This window comes from Rhinopithecus roxellana, chromosome 11, assembly GCF_007565055.1.
Source record: "Rhinopithecus roxellana isolate Shanxi Qingling chromosome 11, ASM756505v1, whole genome shotgun sequence".
Taxonomy (NCBI): Eukaryota; Metazoa; Chordata; class Mammalia; order Primates; family Cercopithecidae; genus Rhinopithecus; species Rhinopithecus roxellana.
In genome coordinates, this window is record NC_044559.1 from 4,975,097 (window position 1) to 4,998,457 (window position 23,361).

The following is a 23,361-nucleotide window of genomic DNA, read 5'->3' on the forward strand; positions in this document are numbered from 1 at the left end:
GGCTATCAGAAACAAGGATTTTTTTGATATTAGGTACTCAAAATTTGTTGAATATAGTCTTCTCAGATTGCTGAGGCAGGAGAATTGGTTGAACCTGAGAGGCGAAGTTTGCAGTGAGCTGAGATCGTGCCACTGCGCTCCAGCCTGGGAGACAGAGCGAGACTCCATCTCAAAAAAACAAAAAAAAAAAAAAACAAAAAAAACAAAAATCAGATTGGACTTGGTAGTGAGTTGCTTGTTGGCGTTAAGGTTACCAGCACTTCTAATTGTTTGCTAGGAGTCATTACTTCACTTGTTCCTCAGAATTTATTTATCACTAAGTTTTACGCACTCAATGTGCATCGGTGTTAGAAGGAACAGTATGCCAGGCCACACTGCTGACTAAAGTTTGACCTGGGGTAAATCAAAACCTCTCTTGAACTTTGTCTGTAGCGTGAGGTGGTTGATCTTACAGCTCTCATTAGTTATTCTGGCTTTTTTTTTTTTTTTTTTTTTTGAGACGGAGTCTTGCTCTGTCACTCAGGCTGGAGTGCCATTGCGCGATCTTGGCTCACTGCAGCCTCCGCCTCCCGGGCTCAAGCAATTTTCCTGCCTCAGCTTCTCGAGTAACTGAGATTAGAGGCACCTGCCACTATGCCCGGCTAATTTTTGTATTTTTAGTAGAGACAGGGTTTCGCCATGTTGGCCAGGCTGGTCTCGAATTCCTGACCTCAAATGATCCACCCGCCTCAGCCTCCCAAAGTGCTGGGATTACAGGTGTGAGCCACTGCGCCTGGCCTCTGGCATTTTATTATCTTAAACACAGGTTTAAATATCACCCACCCCCAGCGCAGTTGGCCACACCAGAACAAAGACTGGAAGCCCAGTAGCAGGTGAGCCTTGGTGCTGCAGACCGTGCTGCTGTCTTCTTTCTGCTCAATGGTGCAGTGACTGGTCAGGCTCTGCTGTTAACAGTTGAGACATTAGGTAATGCAGTGTTATCCTCTGGAAGTTACTGCCCATAGTAAGTGAAGTGAACTGACCCCTTCCGGAAGGGGTACATGCCATCCAATCCGCATGCATTTGGTCCTCTTTGACAGGAAGGTTATACATGAAAGTGCTAACGGGCAAGCTCTGCCAACAGCATGGATGTGTCACTCCAGAAGTTTCTGGGATGAGAACTAGAGAAATAATCGTTCTTTTAGACAGGGTATTTTCCATGCAAAAAAACATATATGACTGTATTTCACAAAACCTTAACATCAAGTTTAAGGGCAAATTTTCTGTTTAAACGGACCCCAGATTAGCAATAATTCTGAAGTTCATCTGGTAGACTTCCTGTCTTCGCCTGGGTGGAGGCTCCTCCTGACTGTCCTGCAAGCAGACCCCCCGTTACCCAGACCACTGGTCAGCAACCTCACTGTGGCACCCAAAACAACACAATGGATGGAGCACACAGTGGTACCTGCAAACCTGATGTGGAAAAAATATTTTAAAATCCCCAAATCAGTGGCTCTTGCCTGTAATCCCAGCACTTGGGAGGCCAAGGCGGGCGGAACACCTGAGGTCAGGAGTTCAAGACCAGCCTGGCCAACGTGATGAAACCCCGTCTCTACTAAAAATACAAAAATTAGCCAGGCGTGGTGGCGGGTGCTTGTAATCCCCACTACTTGGGAGGCTGAGGCAGGAGAATCACTTGAACCCAGGACGCAGAGGTTGCAATGAGTTGATATCGAGCCATTGCACTCCAGCTTGGGCAACGACAGTGAAACTCCATCAAAAAAAAAAAAAAAAAAAAAATTCCCCAATCGAAAAACAAGACATGGTACCGTAAGTACATTAGGACATTTTAGTAATTCCTGAAAAATAGAATGGATCAGATCTGAAATGAAACAGCAACAGGAAATCATGACCCCAAACATGTGAGACTGCTGGGGAGATGGGAGTGCTTTGTGGGGAGCCCCAAACTCAAACCCAACCCTTGAGACATGTTGAGGATGCAAGGGTTGAAAAAGTAACTGTTGGGTACTATGTTCAGTATCTGGGTGATGGCATCGTTCATACCACAAACTTTAGCATCACACAACATACCTAGGTAACAGACCTGCACATGTAGCCCCTGAATCTAAAATAAAAGTTGAAAAAAACAAAAATGAAAACCAACCCTAAAACAGTTCCACCATCACCACAAGGAAAAAAATAAAACACACACTTGGGGTCACTGTGTGCAAGAACTCCAGCCCTGCCATCAGCCCTGAACCCCAGGTACAGAGCAGCTGCTGGGCCTCTGGAAGCAGGGAGCCCCCACACCCTGACAAACACGCCCTTAACAAACCCGCAGGGGCCAATCCCAAGATGTCTCCAGAAACCACAATGTCAAAGTCACTCACTACTGTTAGATTTTATTTCAGAAGCAGCGTGAAGAGGCTACACAGCTCGTGACATGTTTCTTAGAACTCTTTTTCTCAGCCTCCACACCCTCTGTTATCTCTTTAGCTCAAAAACAGAAAAGCTCTCCCTGCTGTAGCCTGAGCACCCTCCTTCCATCCCCTCCATCAAGAAAGCTCCCCAAACCTGGCTTGACAATGACTCAGCTCTCTTGGAGCGGGTAGTGGAGGTAGATGAATGGAGCAGGGAGAGCCAGAATCCTTTTGAGAAGGAAAAGGGAAATGAGGCCGGCATAGTGGCTCATGCCTGTAATCACAGCCCTTTGGAAGGCTGAGGCAGGAGGATCGCTTGAGGCCCAAAGTTTGAGGTTGAAGTGAGCTATGACTGTGCCACTGTACCCCAGCCTGGGTGACAGAGTGAGACCCTATCTCAAACAAACAACCCAACCACACCCAAATAACAATTAGCAAAACTTCAGTAAGGTCTATAGAATATGGTGTTGTTAGTCATTGCTATTGTATCAATGTGAACTTTCCTGGTTCTCATAATTGTACATAATTGGTTAAGTAATAGATCATCCCTTAAGTATTTAGGGATAAAGTGTTGTTAGCTCTGTAATTTACTTCAAATAGGTCAGAAAAAAAAATGTGTGCATACACGATGCATGGACATTACAAACATTACAAGATGAGTCTCTGTGATTCCTGTACACACACAGAGAATGACAAAGCAATTGTGCAATGTTAGCAGTTTATGAATGTGGGTGAAGGGTAAATGGCAGTCCTTATACTATTCATGAAACTTCAATGGAAGCCTGGAATCATTTCAAAATAAAACATTTGGCTGTTGAAATAAACACAGATGGGCTGACAAAAGTAGAAGGTAGGATGAAACATATGAGAAGCATGGTAACAATTATGGAAGAAATATCCAGGGGACCTAAGATTTGTTCTAGAAAGTTCTAGAAAGAGAAAAAGAAAAAAAAGGGAAGGAACAAAAGAAATAATGGGAGAAAATTTCCCAGGTCTAAGAAAATACCTAAGCAACAGAATGAATATATTTAGATATGGCCAGTTTCAACTTCCAATATCAATAATAAAAAGAAAATTCTATTTCTTTTTTTTTTTTTTTTTTTTGGAGATGGAGTCTTGCTCTGTTGCCCGGGCTGGAGTGCAGTGGCCGGATCTCAGCTCACTGCAAGCTCCGCCTCCCGGGTTTACGCCATTCTCCTGCCTCAGCCTCCCGAGTAGCTGGGACTACAGGCGCCCACCACTTCGCCCGACTAGTTTTTTTTTTTTTTTTTTTTTGTATTTTTAGTAGAGACGGGGTTTCACTGTGTTAGCCAGGATGGTCTCGATCTCCTGACCTCGTGATCCGCCCGTCTCAGCCTCCCATAGTGCTCGGATTACAGGCTTGAGCCACCGCGCCCAGCCTAGAAAATTCTATTTCTTGAAAATAAGTTAACCTGTATAACATGTCACTTATTAGATCCACATCAGACTTCTCACTGGCGACAAGGGATGCTAGAAGATGATGGAGTATCATCTTCAGAGTTAGATTCTGTCTCCAGCCGAACTCCTAGCCAAGTATTGTCCAGGATCAAGTAATAAAAATTGCTTTTAAAATGTCTGATTAAAATCCCTTCCACAGCAGTGTAGGTCTTTCGGTGGAGACTTCCAATTTTTTATGTTTTTCAACACTGACCTGCATTTCAGTGATACAGTAGAGCAACAGATGTCATCATCCGGATTCTAAATTGGCTTTTAAAAGTGGCTCCTCCCTTAAAGGAAAACAAGGGGGCCCAATTTTTTCTTCACGTTGCTTGAATATATATATATAATTACATATATATTATATTATATATTATATATAAATTATGTATTTATTATATAATATATATTATATATTATATAATTATAGATATATAATTTTTTTGTTGTTGTTTAGAGATGGAGTCTTGCTCTGTTGCCCAGGCTGGAATGCAGTGGCACAATCTCAGCTCACTGCAACCTCTGTTTCCTGGGTTCACGCAATTCTCCTGCCTCAGCTTCCCAAGGAGCTGGGACTACAGGCGTGTACCACTACACCCAGCTAATTTTTGTACCTTTTAGTAGAGAAAGGGTTTCACTATATGTTGGCCAGGCTGCTCCTGACCTCAGGTGGTCTGCCCGCCTCGGCCTCCCAAAGTGCTGGGATTAGAGGAGTTAGCCACTGCACCCGGCCGAAAATATTTTCAATATAAACATTCCATATTGATTTTTAGATGTTAACACGTCAAGCTTCCTGCATAGTGTTTAGAATGTGAGCCAGGCATGGTGGCATGGTCCCAGCTAAGAGGCTGAGGTGGGAGGACGGCTTGAGATCAGGAGTTTGAGGCTACAGTGCATTATGATTGTGCCTGTGAACAGCTGCTGCACACTAGCCTGGGTGACAGTGTGAGACTGTCTCTAAAGAAGAAAAAATTAGGAAATGAGCACTGAGATGGATGTAGGGACACTGAGAGATAGGCAATTGACTTAGATTTCATTTGAACAAAGACCAAGAAGCTGCTAAGATTCAGAGGAGCAATAGGCAGGCCACACATATTCCATCAAAGAATGTGAATTAACAATTCCTATGTCAAAAGGAGATTATGGGCTGGGCACAGTGGCTCATGCCTATAATCCCAGCACTCTGGAAGGCCAAGGTGGGCAGATCTCCTGAGGCTGGGAGTTCAAGACCAGCCTGGCCAACACAGTAAACCCCGTCTCTACTAAAAATATAAAATTAGCTGAGTGTGGTGGTGCACGCCTGTAATCCCAGCTTCTCAGGTGGCTGAGGCTGGAGAATTGCTTGAATCCGGGAGGCAGAGGTTGCAGTGAGCTGGGATCACCCCATTGTGCTCCAGCCTGGGTGACAGAGGGAAACTCCATCTCAAAAAAAAAAAAAAAAAAAAAAAAAAAAAAAAAAATTATGAATGAACCTTTCAGCCCTAGTCCTTGCTCCCATCCAAAAATTAATTTTTGTATGTGCCACTGCACTTGAACTAAGCTGCCATCTGGATCCCAGCATCGAGGTGACTCTCCCACTTCTGCTTATACCAGCACTCACACATTTAAGTCTATGCCTGCAGCAGTGCTGCTGACAGTAGGTGGCCTCTGCTCACTGCTGGCCACTTTCAGCGGATCATGTCCACCCAGTCAAGACTGTATGCTCCAAGGGCTGAGCCAAGGCTGTGTAGGAGCATGCGCCTAACTTAATATAAGGATGACATTCAGAATGGTTAATATGCTGCTATCAGCAGACAAATGTTTCTCCAAGTGACAACTTAATAACTGCCTTAGTGTCTGCTTGAAACTCTCTACAAGGATTAAACCTATTTTGGAAGAACAAGGATTAGACAATTCTGTTTCTTAATGTCTGTTCTATTAATATTAAAGAAACCTTGGAGTGGAGCAGTGAGACTAACAGATTGCTGGAAAGGAGAAATGAATACATTTATACAGTGTTTCCACAGACAGAAGGAAAGCTAGCAAGCATTTGCAGGCCCCAGAAATCACTGAGTCTTCTTTACCAGGCTGCATCAGAGCACCCGCGATTATTCTGAGAAACTGCCTTACAATGACACTGAACAGAGACTCCCATGAGCCATCTATAACAGGCTGTCTCCAAACACGCATTTCTTTTGAGGAACATTAACCAGTGCCACATCTTGTCTGTGATTTAACATGTTCAGTTCCCTAGGAAAAGGCAGCAGAAGGCATACTGCTGGGATGAGTTCACATACACCTGAAAACAGCCCTGACTGGCAGTGGGACTCAGGGCAGGGGGAAGACAAGACAGTATTGCACAGCAGGAGGAAAGCCATCCATGGTTTCAATTCCCATTGCAGCAGGAGCATCTGAAGGCCAGGTAAATGCATCCCATCACTCTAAGCTCATGAACTGCTAGCAGGAATGAAAATGAAAAGCTTTGTGAGCAGCAATATGGCAATGTTTTCCAAGAACCTTAGACTTTTTCCACCTTAAACAAAGGATCTTTTAAAAGTTCATATTCACTAGTCCCATTTTCAGAAATGTAATATAGAAAATAAAGATTTATGTATAAAGATGTTCAATATCTATTTTTCAAAACGAGAATAATCCAAATATTCAATAGGGGATTGAGCACAGAAATTTCTCCATCTACCTGGTCAAATATTGTGCAGTCATTAAAAAAAGTTCTCAATGGCTATTTAATGGCATACCAGGATCCTAGTATTACCAAAAAAAGCCACATAAAAAAAGAGTAAGGTCAGGTGCGGTGCTCACTCCTGTAATCCTGGCACTTTGGGATGCCGAGGTAGGCAGATCACTTGAGGTCAGGAGCTCAAGACCAGCCTGGCCAACATGGTGAAACCGCGTCTCTACTAAAATACAAAAATTAGCCAGGCGTGGTGGTGTGCACCCGTAATCCCGGCTACTTGGGAGGCTGAAGCAGGGAAATCGCTTGAACCCAGGAGGCAGAGGTTGCATGGAGCCGAGATCGCACTACTGCACTCCAGCCTAGGTGACAGAGCAAGACTCTGTCTCCAAAAAAAAAAAAAAAAAGATCGAAAAGAAACACTAAAATGTATATAGTGGTAATGTCTGGCAATAGAATTTTGTGTGAATTTTATTTGCTTTATTCTTGCCTGTTGTTTCCCAAATTTTCTGCCATGAGTACATTTCCATAATCCGAACACAATGTTTTGGCCAGGCACGGTGGCTCATGCCTGTAATCTCAGCACTTTGAGAGGCCAAGGCAAGTGGGCCACCTGAGGTCAGGAGTTTGAGACCAGGCTCGCCAACATGGTGAAACCCTGTCTCTACTAAAAATACAAAAAAATTAGCCAGGCGTGGTGGCAAACATCTGTAGTTCCAGCTACTTGGGAGGCTGAGGCAGGAGAATTGCTTGAACCTGGGAGGCAAACGTTGCAGTGAGCTTAGATCACGCCGTCGCATTCCAGCCTGGGCAACAAGAGCAAAACTCCGTCTCAAAAAAAGAAAACAATGTTTTGTCTTGTTTTTTAAAAAGGAAAAAGCCCTGCAATGTGATAGGTTTAGAAGTTCTCTATCTCCACAAGGCAAGCGTGTACCTACCTGTGCTCCATACTGGGTTTCTGGTAGCTGAAGTGCACATCTCAGGAACATATGTATGTACACTAACTTATGTGTTATAAAAATCTCAACAGATGATTTCTGATGCACAATACCGTCTGAGTGTAGCATCACAAAAAACATTACTAAAGTGTACTAAAATAAGGTTATTTACTTCAAAATGATACATTGGACATAATCTGTATATAGAACAAAGCAAGTAACGGTAAACTTAATAAGGCACCTTTTAAACCAGATGCTGTACAAAATACATTTAGTGTGTTACATATCAAAGACAAATCTGTATTTTTGGTGTTTTACAATTGCCTGATAAAACTGCTTGCTTTTACCCTTTTTTCAATGCCTATGTACAGTTTTCCCTAATGAAGCAATAATGATATTTTCATTTTATACAATATATACTACATTTTAGGTTTTAAATGGGCCAGGACAAAGGTCACTAAAAGGGCTTAAATAATTCCATAGAAAACAGAATACAGAGCATAAGCTAAAATTACAATAGATAATCCTTTGCAAAAGCCATATTCCCACTTTCCTTATGGGACCATCATTACACGTGGCTTCACAGGATGCTGCCCTGGATTTTGGTTCTTAGGAACACGTCTCCTCCCTGCAGTTTCCACTGTGACTCTCACAGCAGCACTTAGGCAAGAGATGAGCTGTGGCACTGCTATTTTAATACCTGACTCAAAGTCAGTAATAAATATGACCACTTTAAAACACTACAAGGGCTATCATCATCTTTTTGTTAAAATAAAAATCATTTCTGCCGTTGAAATGATTTTAGATACTTAGAAACATTTCAAAACAACATCTATGAAGTGTGTTTATGAAAGCTGCCCTGGAATAAATTATTCAATATCAAATTTGATCTTGGGCCAACTCAAAGATGCATGATTCTTTAAAAACTATAGTGCATTTTTGTTCTAAACAGAACAAAGCATCTCAAGAAAAGTATTGATTGTTAGAGTAAGTAAATCAAAATTTGGCACATTCTAGGAAAACATACTTTTAAAAAACTATAGGTCACTTTCAAAGTTTAGAAACACTTCTGGACACTGGAAAGGCAATATAAAATATTGATTAAAATAACTTTAGTGAAAATATTTCCAAAGAAATCGGATTCAAGTTTTGTACATCAGAAACTTGTTCAATATGAAACAGTAAAAGCTTAGAATAAACAAACTGAAGGAAACCCTAATGTGCCTTTAATCCTAGAGCTATTTGCCAGCATAAAGAGAATTCACAAGGATAACTCTCTTTGAGGGTTAACTTTTCCTGTTCATAGTCAGGTAGTTTGGGTTTTTTGTTTGCTTTTATATTTTAATTACTTATAGATATCTAAATGAAGCTACACATTTAAAAAACATTAAATTGCAAGTGGGACCAAATAATGGCTTCCAAAGTTTTACAAATTTACTAACTATGGTACTACATAATGCTTCTTCTTGCTGGTCTATCACATTCTTTAAATATTTCGCTTATTCGATGAGCTTCAGATTTAAGAATAAGAGTGGAAAGGAGAGACAAAAACTAAGTTGAATGCAAAATTTTTGGTTTTTGTTATTTACTTGCTTGTTTGTTTGAGACGGAGTTACGCTCTTTTGCCCAGGCTGGAGTACAGTGGCACGATCTCAGCTCACTGCAACCCTCTGCCTTCTGGTTTCAAGCGATTCTCCTGCTTCAGCCTCCCACACAGCTGGGATTACAGGCGCCCGCCACCATGCCCGGCTGAGTTTGGTATTTTTAGTAGAGATGGGGTTTCAACAAGTTGGCCAGGCTGGTCTTGAACTCCTGACCTTGGGATCCGCCCACCTTGGCCTCCCAAAGTGCTGGGATTACAGGCGTGAGCTACCGCGCCTGGCCACATTTTTAGATTAAGATTCCAAAGATGGCAGCATTTGCTTTTTAAAGAATATGTTATACTAGAAAATGTTTTTACTGAACAAGTTTCTAAGATTAACTCTTGATATCACTTTTACTAGACCAAGTTAATTTTTAAAAACCGTAATAGTGGTCTCATATACTAGCTGTAATATTTTGCTTCCACATGCCGTTTGAACATTTCCAAGAACAGACTTTGCCTGTCTTTACATATTTTATTAACATGACAAATGATTTTAAAGATTTATGGTATCAAGTCAAAAGTAAACCAAGGTTAAGTAAATTGGGTGTTCTAAGTGCGATCATATTACATAGCAACTTAGATTAAAATATTTGTATTTCTCAGTATACACATGGGGAAAAATTCTGAAAAAGCAAGTTATTGGGTATTATCCATATGCAAATTTACTTATCTTGATGAACACTTCAGACTTTAATTATGGTAGATGAAACTTATTAATCAAAATGGTTAAAGCAAGTTTCAAATTTGTGAAATTTGATGTGTAGACAAATTTGTAAGTTTTAACCTTAAATGATAGTCACATTTTGGTAATGGGTGGACATATGCTGATTTCCTCCTGTTTAATTTAAACCTTTTTGACAATGCTGTGACCTAATCACATTTATTTTGTTATAATCAAATAAAACTATCTCACTTGATGTACTCATGAGTTGTTTGCTCAGAATAGATTAATATTTAAAAGGCATTAAAGAAGTATAAGTTTATGTAAATCAGATTTCTTGAGATAACAAGACATCTATAAAATATGTACCACTTTATTGAAGAACAGTTATACAGTGTAGCTACAGATACTGACTAGATACTAAATATTTCTGCCTGATTTTTCATTGTCTTCACAAGTTAGGGAACAGAAATCAAAAAACCAAAAATCTCAAATGATGTAGATGTCCAAAACATATTTAACAGCTGATAAATTTGTAACAGCTCTGACATATAAAGTTCTAATTAAAGAATCCTTTCATTTGAAAAAATTGAGATATTACCCTAATGAAGTTTTTGCCTGAAGTTAACAAAGTTCTGGATTTGATATATTACTTTGAATGCATTAATTCTGAAAATTCATATTTAGTTCTACTTTATAACATTTCTTCCCTTAAGGATGGGATGTGAGGTACACATGAGCTGGTTTCTACAGTATGAATGTATGTACATATATAAAGTATGGTTGTAAAGGAGTGGGTGATTTGCAAATAAAGCACATTATACACAAAATATAAATAACTTCCCTTTTAAAAGTTACTGAGAATAAAGAATACAGAACACGGTTATAGGCACTTACATTGCTATCAAATGCAGGAATTCACTTCAATAAGAAGTGCTTTCTTTGTAAGCATGGTTCATGGCATTAGAAGCTCCAACTTTGGAGAGGATGCTTTCCATGACAAAAATAACCACAAAAAAAATGGTGGTAGAAGGAAAACAGTCCAAATTTACAGATGCTTTAAACTTCTTTTGGCCTTGATATCAGCTTTCATGTTAAAAAATAAAGCTGGTGGCGAAGCTATCTCACTTGCAAGGTAAATGGCTTATATGAGATTGGCGAATCTTGGTCAGATATTGCATTTTTAAAGCACAAAACCACCGGCCACCAATATCTTCCTGTGCATGCATATAAATTATTTTCTTCTAATTCAAATGGCAGCAGAGGAATCCTGGCGTGCATGTGCATGGACACACACACACATCATTAAGGAAGGCAGGACAAACTATCATAAACTAAGCAGTATCCCAAACACATCATCATTTATAGGCTGTTTTACAAAGGTAGAATACAAATGAACTGAATGTCTCAGGTAGAAGGCAAAGTCTATTTCTCCATCTCTGCTGCACTCATTTATCTTCTAAAGGCTTTCACAGAAAGCACCGTTTTATGAACAGGCAATTCAGTACCCAGAGCTTGACTGGAGACACTAATCAGGATTGAAGTCTTGATGCAGTTCATAAAAACCCATTTAAAAAAAGGCATCAAAAACCACATTTAAAATAAAGCTGTCCATATATAAAGAATTAAGTGTTTAGAAGTTCCCAGCTTGTATTCTAGTAAGAGTACTGAAACATTTAATATTAGCAGCCTGTGAACACGTAGTGAAGAAAGAGTCTGAGAACCAAGTTAACATCCTTATTCCACTCTAATTCCACCCATGCCATGGGTAAAAACAGTCTTGCAGTCTAGAGTTTCTCCTCCGATGGTTTCACCATCAGATTTTTACATCTTGGGATTCAACCATCTTGGCAAGCGTCTTCTTAATTCTCAACGCTGTGAGTCTGGAGGCTGGATTGTGGGCCCAGCATTCTGACATTAGCTTCAAAACTGCTCGTAAACACTGAAAAGTAAAGAGATGTTTAGTGAGCAGAGAATATCTTTCGTGGCATTTACCAATCACTTCTTCAAAGGACTGAGTTCCACTCACTTCATCACTGTTCCACCGATTAGACACAATTGGCCGCAAACGTTTGACACACACAACCTCACGCATATCTTCGTATGACGGATCACTTGGTACCATGTTGTAATATGGCAATTGGTACTCTTCCACGATCCCTGTAAGGGAGAAAACATGAGCACAAAAACAGTTGCTGGACAAAATATACCAATCTATTAAGCATCTTTTGCTAAACTATGGAACTAAAACGGATTCTTACACAAGAAAAAATACAGACATGATGATTCACTCTTAATAGCAGATGTATGTTTTTCTCTTATTTATGTCCAACTATTTCCTCTACCTCCACCAGGGATGTCATCACAACTGTGACAGAGTCCATCAACAAAGGGCATACCCAATCTTCCTTACAAAAAATAAGCAAGGTGAAATCAGCCATTTACCCTCAAGTATAATTATTTACTCACACGGTTGTTCCTACTAATGAACAGATTTATCATTTTTTCATTTTGCTCTGCAGTAGAAAGACCTATGAGGTGCAGATAAGGGTTCACACAGCAGGCCTGAGACCTTCCCTTAGGAAAGGCAGCTTGCAAGGTTTGGCCTTGGCCAGTGCCTGGGTACATGAATGATAAACAGTTCCCTACATGGATATCAAACTTCCCGGAAATGGTGAGGGTGACTCACCACTCCTGGGTTGCTTGTGCAAACAATGTGGTGTGTACTGCACGTCTGCTTTCCTGCTGGAATTCTGCTACATGCCAGGCAGAGGATGCCTATGTGACCAGCCTCCAGTAAAATCTCTGGGTGCCAAGTCTCTAAGGAGCTTCCCCACATGAGAACACTTTGTATGTGTCGTCACAACTCGTAGGAGGAATGAAGCACACCCTGACTCCACTGGGACAGGACTCTGGGAAGCCTCGCCTGGTTTGCTAAAACTTGGCTGATTTTGATTTATATCCTTTCACTGGGATAAACGTTAGCCATTGGGACAACCACATGCCGAGTCCTGTGGTCCTTCAAGTGAAATCGCACAACCTGGGGGCAGTCTTGGGGACTCTGACATATGTCACATCTAAATTACATAACTGCCAGTAATTGCACTCCTAGGTGTACACCCAAAAGAAAGGAAATGAGCTAACCAAAGAGATATCTGCACCCTCACGTTTGCTGCAGCACCGTTCACAATAGCCAAGATGTGGAAGCAACCTAAGTGACCATCAACAGATGAACAGATCAAGAAAATCTGGCACCTATACACAATGGGGTATTATTCAGCCAGAAAAAAGAATGAGATTCTGTCTTCTGAAATAACATGGAGGAACTGGAGGTCATTAAGTAAAATAAGCCAGGCACAGAAAGACAAACTTCACATGTTCTCACTTACTTGTGAGATCTAAAAATCAAAACAACTGAACTCATGGAGACAGAGAACAGAAGGATGGTTACCAGAGGTTGGGAAGGGTAGCAAGGGGTCGGGGGGATGTTTAATAAGTAGAAACAAAATAGAAAAATGAATAAGACCTGGTATATGATAGCACAACAGGGGGGACTACAGTTAATAATAATTTGATTGTACACTTAAAAATAACTCAAGAACTATAATTGGTTGGTGAAACAAAGGATAAATGTCTGAAGGGATATCCAATTCTTCAAGATGTGATTATTACACACAGCATGCCTGTACCAAAATAGCTCCTTATCCAATAATATATACACCTACTATATGCCCACAAAAATTAAAAAATAAAAAGTTATATAACTAGAGCTGTTATTTTTTAAATGATGGGTAAATAAACATAATCACAAACTACTCAAACTCCTACCTCCTGTGATACAACGACGAGCCATCTCCCAAATGATCAGGCCGAAGCTGTAGATGTCAGCCATGATGTAGGGCTGGAAGTGGTTTTTATTCAGGCTTTCGTCCAGCACTTCTGGAGCCATGTAGCGTTTGGTGCCCACCCTGGTATTCAAGGGCACGTCAACTTCATTTGTGTCACTGAAACAAAAGAAAGCCAATGTCCAAGTTAAGGGCTAAGAATAAAATAGTTTATCTTGCATTTTTGTCCTATTTTATAAGAGCTTCTTTTTCTCCTTGGGGCCAGATGTATTGTGGAATTTAGCATTTTTCAGATTTTTCTTTAAATACATGCTACATACTACATGACATCCTCGGTAGGGTTGGGGCAGCACTCTTAATCAAACTCAGTACTGTGTCTGCAGCAAAACACTAAGTCCAATAGCCCTACTCAACTGGATAAGGGCAATACATACCTCACATCCATTCAGGTCAGGTTTTGTCACTAAATAAGTTTGGTGTCTAAGAAAGAGGACAACACTGAATATAAGATAAAGTAAGGCCAGGCATGGTTGCTCATGCCTGTAATCTCAGCACTTTGGGAGGCCAAGGAGGGCGGATCACCTGAGGTCAGGTTTTTGAGATCAGCCTGGCCAACATGGTGAAACACTGCCTCTACTAAAAATACAAAAGTTAACCAGGAGTGGTGTGCACTTGACTATAACTCCAGCTACTTGGGAGGCTGAAGCATGAAAATTACTTGAACCTGGGAGGTGGAGACTGCAGTGAGCCGAGACCATGCCACTGCACTCCAGCCTAGGCAACAGAGTGAGACTCTGTCTTTAAAAAAAAAAAAAAAAAAAAAAAAGTAGTAGATAATTATGTCTGAGAAGTGGTGAATATGTAAATAGAAGAGGAATCTTTTGCTTTTACCACTCTCATATGTTACACTAAGGCTTTGTGACATAGGATTACATTTTCTTCTTTATGGGTCCAATCAACATAGTTCTGTTGTTAGCAATGTTTACATGATCATACTGACAATTAGTAATAATTACTTTAAAGTAATGATCAATATATGCACTGTATTTTCTTATAGCATCTGATAAATATCTGAGCCAACAAACACTACACTGACTCAGAACACTGTAACAGATTTAAATGTCCTTTACAGTTGTTTTAAAGACTGGGACTTTTATGTTACAGCCTAAAATGAATTCTGAAATGTAAAGCAGCCACTCCATTCTAGAATTACGAGATTAAAATGGTTTCAAAGGTTTTCTAAAAATTTGTAATTTCTAACACTTGCATTTGTTTTAAAATACTGACACTATCAAGTGGTGATAGAAAAATGACATCTTTATCTCTACTGCTTACGGGTGTGTAAACTAAGGCACACTCCTGAAAGAAATAATATGCAACATACCATAGTTTAATATGTATAAACTCACTGCCTCAGCAGGCCCTTCTCTAGGAATCCATCATGAAGAAATGCTTGTACAAGTGCACAAGGATCCAATATATAACATATGGATAAAATGCAACAATGTTAAAACCGTTTTAATAATCAACTGAAGACACCTTTAATGTTCATCAGTTGGGTCTTAAGAATAAACTACAGTACCTCCAGATACGGAAAACTCTGCATCTATAAAAAAGAATGAGGTAGATTTACATCAGCTGAAATGGAAGGATGGCTAAGACTATAACAAAGGAAATGCGGCTGGGCATGGTGGCTCACACCTGTTATCCCAGCACTTTGGGAGGCTCACTTGAGCTTAGGAGTTTGAGATCATCCTAGGCAACACAGTGAGACCCCATCTCTACAAAAATAAAAACATTAGCCAGGTGTGGCAGTGCACGTCTGTAGTCCTAGCTACTCAGGAGGCTGAGGTGGGAGGATTGCTTGAGCCCATGAGGTCGACATTGCAGTAAGCTATGATCACACTACTGTATTCCAGCCTGGGCAACTGAGTGAGACACTGTCTCACCCAAAAAAAAAAAAAAAAAAAAAAAAAAAAATCCAAAAAAAAAATATCAAGAATTATGTATAGGAGGAGTAGGACACAATTTTTGTAAAAAGAACAAAATCCCCCCAACTATGTATTTATGTAACTAAAAACGAGCATGTGCACAGTTTTAGAATTCCATTATCTTGAATACAAATAGGAAAATATCTTTCAGAGATTAAAAAAATTTCAAAACAGTGGGGCAAAGAACCACTCACCTGTTGAATTTAACAGCAAGGCCCAGGTCAGCAATACAGCAACTCCCATTTTTCTTGATGAGGATGTTTTTGCTCTTTAGGTCTCGATGAGCAATTGCGGGCTTTCCTTGGGTGCCATAAATTTCTGTGTGCAGGTGGCACAGACCACAGGCAGCCGAATAAGCCAATTTGAGCAGGGCTCTGGTGTCCAGTGTAGCACATTTCAGGAAGTCATAGAGAGATCCATTTTCATGGTAATCAGTAATCAAATAGAGCTGAGTCCAGGAACCTGTACCTTTAATGTCTGCCGCTATGAAACCTGTCCAGTTGATGAGTTTAAAAGGTTAGTCATCAGAGATGGCTAGGGAGAAGTAATGCTCATTCTGGATATTGAGAAAAACTTAGGTATCATGTGCAGACAGTGAAACTTTAATTTGCCCGACACCAAATCGTGAATGTGTTACTAAAAATTTTATTTCTACATTTACACATATAACTGTACTTCTACAATAAATTTATTATAATCTTAATAATCATGAAAGTGATAATATGATTAAGAAAAAGATCACATATGCCGGGTGCGGTGGCTCACACCTGTAATCCTAGCACTTTGGGAGGCTGAGGCGGGCGGATCACTTGAGGTCAGGAGCTCGAGACTAGCCTGGCCAACATGGCAAAACCCCATCTCCACTAAAAATACAAAAATTAGCGGGGCATGGTGGCACATGCCTGTAGTTCCAGCTACTCTGGAGGTTGAGACAGGAGAATCACTTGAACCTGGAGGCAGAGGTTGCAGTGACTTGAGATGGCGCCACTGCACTCCAGCCTGGGTGACAGAACGAGTCTCCGTCTCAAAAAAAAAAGAAAAAGATCACATATTATACAAATAACCTGGAGAATATTATCAACCTACATGATTCTCTAGTGGAAAAGGCTCTTGATTTCAAAGCAAAAAGTGGACACTTCAATAAAATTAAGAATGTTCAACTAAGAGTTAGCTCCTAATTAAGCCAACTCCCATTTGCCCATCAGTGACTCATCACAGCTGCTTTTTCAGTCTGGTTCATTGATTGCCAGGTTCACAGTCCTGCTCTTTTCCTTTCTCTCCTACCCTCTTCCCTCCAGAAAAAGGTCAGTGAGTGCTATGTACTAAGCTGAATAGTGCTCCCCCACAAAATTCATGTCTAAAATCCATGTCACCTATAAATGTGACCTTATTTGGAAAGAGGGTCTTTGCAGATGTAATCAAGTTAAGATAACTCATACAGGATTAGGGTGGGCCCGAATTCAATGGCTGGTGATGTTATAAGGTGGAAATGTGGACCCAGGCACCCAGGGAGAAGGCCACTTGATGACAGAAACGGAGACTAGAGTGTTGTCTATAATAAGCCAAGGAACACCAAAAATTCCTGGCAACCACCGTTAGCCGGAAGAGGCAAGGAAGGCTCCTCCCCTAGAGTCTTCAGAGACACAACAGCTCTGCCAACACCTTGGTTTTAAACTTCTAGCCTCGAAAACTGTGAGTGAATACGTTTTGGAGGTTGAAGCCACCCAGTTTGTGGTAATTGATACAGCAGCCCTAGGAAACTAATACAATTGCCTGCTTGGCAATGTGCTATGCACTCTACAAATTAAAGGGAGGAAAACAGAAGGTGAAGGGAAAAGAAAACTCAGGATAGCCAGATGGCCTTATGCACCTGACTGACCAGCTCATACCTAAATTACTTTGCTATTATTGTGTAAATGTGGAGATGGGGGGGAAACACACATTAAACACAGAACATACAATGAAACTGCATGTTGGGCTGTTGGGCTTACGAAAGGGAAAAGGCATGTTACTCCTAAATCACTGCTTAAACTATCTATAAAAGACTGGATTTTCATTACTATGGGAGTAAGTCCAATAAACTAGTATTATTTTCCACTTGAAGCTCACTGCTGTTTCTTCAGCTGGTTAGTAAAGAAAGAGCTTGGTTGGCATTCCAGACTATCCTGTATTTAAACCATGTATTCTACTGGGTTTCCTTTAGACAAGTGTATATAGTTGAACTCACACATGTTTTCAAAGCATATATAGAGGCTTCCACCTCTACCCCCACTAGCCTTGTCAAACATGAAATTGACTGAATCAGTGTGTACCCACCAAGTATGTTTTCATGGCGCATTAGCACAGTTTGGTAGATTTCCGTTTCTCGAAACCAGCTGGCTTCTTCAGTGGTAAAGAATACTTTCACCGCCACTTTTTCACCACGCCATTTACCCATCCATACTTCTCCATATCGGCCTTTACCAACTTGCCGGACCATCTGAATCTGTTTGGCAATAGTTCGCTGAACCTTTATAGAAAAAAGTAAAAGGTTTGAGCTCTTGATGAAAGAAACCCATTAAGACTGGCAAAGGGATAGCCCATCTCATCAAAAAGCATGGTATACCCAACCAACTGCAGTTAAAAACTTAAAATGTACTTTTTTTTGGATGGAATCTCGCTCTATCGCCCAGGCTGGAGTGCAGTGGCCCAATCTCGGCTCACTGCAACCTTCACCTTCCAGTTTCAAGTGATTCTCCTGCCTCAGCCTCCCAAGTAGCTGGAATGATAGGCACTCGCCACCACACCCAGCTAACTTTTTTGTATTTTTAGTAAAGATGGGGTTTAGCCATGTTAACCAGGCTGGTCTTGAACTCCTGACCTCAGGTGATCCGCCCACCTCGGCCTCCCAAAATGCTGGGATTACAGGTGTGAGCCACCATGCCCAGCCATAATGTACTTTAAAGTATGAAACAATTTACAATGTATTCTGAAATTATAAACAGGTTATTCAGTGTGGCTAACGGCAAAAATGGTCATAATAATTCCCCTCCCAGTGCACACAGCCATGGGTACTCCTGGCCCGCAGACTCAGGGCTTAGGCCATATGACCTGCTTTGGATAAAAGAACAACAGCAAACGTGATGCAAGCAAAGACCTGACAAATGTTTGTGGACTGGGGCTTGCCCTTTCCTGCTGCTTTGGTAACCCTGTGAACAACAAATAATGGCAGCATGAACTGTCGGCCATGCGTGTGAACTACACCACCTAGCTCTAGCTGAGCAAGTCCAACAAATGAACTGCCCCGCAGACTCACAGAATGAGAAATAATGTTTGTTGCTTCACGGCACTAAGTTTTGGGGTGGTTTTTAATCAGCAAAGTCCAAATGACAGTTAAAGATCTTAAAAATCCCATCTATAAGACCCTGCAAGATCTGGCTTGGCCCCATTATTCGCTGTGACCACCCACCCACAAACCTCCTGTTTGATTTATGTCAACTTTTAGAATTCACTCAAGCTTATTCCTGTCTCTGGGTCTTTTTGAATGTCCAGTTCCCTTTACTTAGAGTACTATTTTCTCACTTAAACACCTTCATAGCACATAAAACCTCTCAGTTGCTGCACTTAACACAATCATAACTTTATTCTTATTTACGTATATATTTGCTTGAAATCCATCCCCTGCTCACAGAATATAGGTATTTATTTGGGACAATATCAGAAGTACTTTCATATTTGTTAAATAAAAGATGTATATGGATTGTTATCTTTCATTTTCAGAAGCATTAGTGATCATTCTACATTAACAAGAACATTATGTTCCAAGTTGGAAATGCTTCTAAAATGAACTAGATTTAGTGCAAAGTTAAAGTGACTTTATGTATCATTTATTATAGAATCCTTTTGTAAATTTTGTTGTTTTTTTGAGACAGAATCTCGCTCCGTTGCCCAGGCTGGAGTGCAGCAGCCAATCTCAGCTCACTGCAACCTCTGCCTCCCCAGTTCAAGCGATTTCCTGCCTCAGCCTCCCGAGTAGCTGGGATTACAGGCATCTGCCACCACGTCCAGCTAAGTTTTGTATTTTTAGTAGAGATGGGGTTTCACCATGTTAGCCAGACTGGTCTCTAACTCCTGACCTCAAGTGATCCGCCTGCCTCAGCCTGTAAGTTTTCAAGTCAAGATTTTATAATTTATATAAAATGTACCCTTTTTGAGAAAAGTGCAACAAGCCTTTGACAAATCTATATCATGTAATCACCAATACCACAATTAAAATACAGAACATTTTAATCACGTAAAAAAATTCTCACTTTTTGGCTGGGCATGGTGGCTCGTGCCTGTAATCCCAGCACTTTGGGAGGCCAAGGCAGGTGGATCACCTGAAGTCAGGAGTTCAAGACCAGCCTGGCCAACATGGTGAAACCCCGCCTCTACTAAAAAAAAAAAAATACAAAAATTAGCTGGGCATGGTGGCACATGCCTTAATCCCAGCATACTTGGGAGGCTGAGGCAGGAGTGTAGCCTTTTGTGTCTGACTTCCTTCATGTAGCATAAAATACTTCTGAAATTCACCCACTGTTACTGCTACAGGTGTTAGAAGTTGTTCCTTTTTGCTGATGAGTAGTATTCCACTGTATGAATGTACCAGGATTTGTTTATTCATTTACCAATTAATGAGCTTTGGGGTTGTTTCCAGTTTATGTCTATTATAAATAAAACTGCTATCAACATTCATATTCAGGCCTCTGGTGTGGACAAATTTTCATACCTCTTGGATAAATAATTAGCAGAAGGATTGCTTCATTGTACAGAAAGTATACCCTTAACTTTCCAGACAATTGTCAAACTGTTTTTCAAAAGAGCCATACCATTTTGCATTCCAACCAGCAATGTATGAGATTTCTAGTTGATCTACATCTTTGTCACCACTTAATATTGTCAGTCTTAGCTATACTAGTGGATGTGTAGAAGTATCTTACTGCGTTTAATTTGTATATCCCTGTTGATGCTGAACATCTTTTCATGTGCTTGTTTGCCGTTCTTTCATCATCTTTGGGGAAGTGTCTGTTCAAATCTTCTGGCCATTTTTTTAAAAAATTAGGTTGTCTTATTGAGTTGCAAAAGTTCTTTATATATTTTGCACAAACACCCTGTATCAGATCTGTTTTGCCAATCTGTGACTTGTCTTCTCATTTTCTTAACAGTGTCTTCTAAATAGCAGAAGGTTTAAATTTTGATAAAGCCTGATTTATCATTTAAAAAAATGATTTGTGCTTTTTATGTACTGAGAAGTCTGCCCAAGGTCACAATAATTCCTTTGGACATTTTCTTTTAGAGGTTTTATACTTCAACTTTTACATTTAGGACTATGCTACATTTCAAGTTAATTTTGTATACAGAGTGAGGAGGTAAGGGCTGAGATTAACTTTTTGGTAAATGGATTCCTGATTTTTCCTGCACCATTTGTTAAACGGATTGCCTTTTTCCAACTGAATTACTTGGGCACCTTTTTTTTTTAAATCAATTAACCATATTAAGTGCATGTTCCTGTCTAAACTCCATAATCTGTTCCATTCATCAATACATCTATCCTTACACCAGTACCAAATTGTGATCATTATTGAGCTTTACAGTAAGTCCAGAAATCAGGTAGTGATTCCTCTTTGTTCTTCTACTTTAAAATTGTTTTGGTTCTTCTAGTCCTTTGCATTTCCATATAAATGTTAGAATATACATCAATTTCTATAAAAGTTTGCTCTGATTTTCATTTGGATTCAAATGAAATTACACACCAATTTGAGGAAAACTGAAATCTTAATACTGAGTCCTCAGATTTATAAACATCTCCACTTATTTAGGGCTTTATTAATTTCTTTCAGCAATGTTTTATAATTTTCAGTGTGCAGGTCTTGCATAAATTGTTAGGCTTATTCTAAATATTTCATGGTTTTTGATGCTATTTTAAATACTGTTTTTATAATTTCCTAATTGTTTGTTGCTAGTGCATATGAATTCAATGATATTTGTACAATGACTGTATTCTGCAACATGATAAAGTCATATACTGGCTGCAGTAGTTGTACCATTCTTGGGATTTTCTACATAAACAATCATGTTGTCTGCATATGAAGGCAGTTTTACTTTTACCTTTCCAATTCAATTAGAGTTACCTAATAAAATGAATTTTAAAATTAGAGATCAGAGTGGGTGCGGTGGTTCACGCCTGTAATCCCAGCACTTTAGGAGCCAAGGTGGGAGGATCACTTGAGGCCAGGAGTTCGAGACCAGCCTAGTCAACATGGCGAAACCCCATCCCTCCAAAAAAACAAAAAACAAAAACATAGCCAGGCGTGGTGGTGCATCTGGTAATTCCAGCTACTTCGGAGGCTGAGACGGGAATTGCTTGAACTTGGGAAGCAGGGGTTGCAGTGAGCCGAGACTGGGCCACTGCACTCCAGCCTGGGTGACAGAGCAAGACTGTCTCAATACAACTAAAATAAAATAAAGTAAAATAAAATAAATAAAATAAAATAAGAAGAGATCAGTTTCTTTCAACTAATACAATTAAAAACTAAAACCTATCTGGATATCTAGCGTTCATAACACAGGTCCTCTCAAATAAGAGTTCCCTCGACCCATAAATCTGAGTATTTCCATATATAAATGAACCTGCTGGGATTATCTTTTTTTCTCTCATACCAAGAATCAGTCCAAATTTGTTGGAATTTATTTGTAATCCCCTTTAAAATTATTTTTTACTGAACTATGTTTTGGTAGTAGTATACTGAGAGAAGCATCCTCTCTAAGCATATCTGTTGAAACTTTTTTATTTCAGAATCTGAAATAGTTACAGTTCCCTCAATCAATCCATTTAACCTTACAGATGCAAGGAATCTTATACCTGATTCCTCTTTAAGTCGGCTGGTAAAATGCTTAGAGCAAAACTTGTGAGCTAACTCTTGCCTTTCATATAGGACTCCATGATCTAACTTCCCCCGCCCTTCTCTGCAGGACTTGGTTCCTAACCTTGTTTACAGCTCTATCTTACTTGCCTATTTTATTTTTCTTGGTTCATATTTCTTATTTTTAACTAATTTCACCTTGCAATAACGCACACCTCTTTCTAAATAAGGACAAAAAAATGTGTCCATTATTGTTCCCTGATCTGCAATAATTATACTGTCCACCATCAAGAGGACATATTCTAAATCAACACACCATTCATGTTTATAGGAACTTTTAACTTACCAATAAAGGTAGTCCAGACCCACTACCAGAACTTTGTGACTGGTCAATAAGGTCTTTTAGTGATTCTCCAACTGGAATAAATGCTTCATCCTGTTCCAAATCACGATTGTAACGACGTCTGCTTGAGATGCTCTTGCAATAATGTCTTTTAAAAAAGCAGAAAACAATCTACATTAAAAATGAAAAACTATAAAACCCTAAGGTTAAGAAAACCTTGAGATTCTCTATACTGTTATCCTTCCCTCAGACAAAATCCTATCCAAATTAGTCTTATCATTGGATAATATATCCTGTTAAATACATCTAGAAATGGAGTTCAGAGTTCTACGTATCATGTTAAAATGGAAAGATGTCTATGGTATATCGGCATGTAAAAAGAAACTATCAAAATTAGATGTGAAGTGTCATCCTAGCTATAAAAAAAATACGACTTCAAATAATCACAATATACATTTCCTTACATTCCAACCCAAACCTTGAAGTCATATTTTCAGACTTTTGCCAACTTGATAGATATGAAACAATG

General features: G+C 39.8%; 1 protein-coding gene across 2 annotated transcripts in view; it reads right to left on the bottom strand.

The window, feature by feature from the left end:
- Positions 1–7,617: 7,617 nt before the first annotated feature.
- Positions 7,618–23,361, bottom strand: part of BMPR1A (bone morphogenetic protein receptor type 1A) — a 166,817-nt gene continuing 151,073 nt past the window's right edge. For both annotated transcript variants that reach the window (XM_010380480.2, XM_030941020.1), the window contains 6 exons: positions 22,836–22,980; positions 17,925–18,117; positions 15,803–16,100; positions 13,601–13,776; positions 11,802–11,932; positions 7,618–11,714 (listed from right to left, as the gene is read on the bottom strand). In XM_010380480.2, coding sequence (XP_010378782.1) covers positions 11,589–11,714; positions 11,802–11,932; positions 13,601–13,776; positions 15,803–16,100; positions 17,925–18,117; positions 22,836–22,980 — 1,069 coding nt within the window. In that variant the 3' untranslated portion in view covers positions 7,618–11,588. The remainder of the gene's footprint in view (positions 11,715–11,801; positions 11,933–13,600; positions 13,777–15,802; positions 16,101–17,924; positions 18,118–22,835; positions 22,981–23,361) is intronic.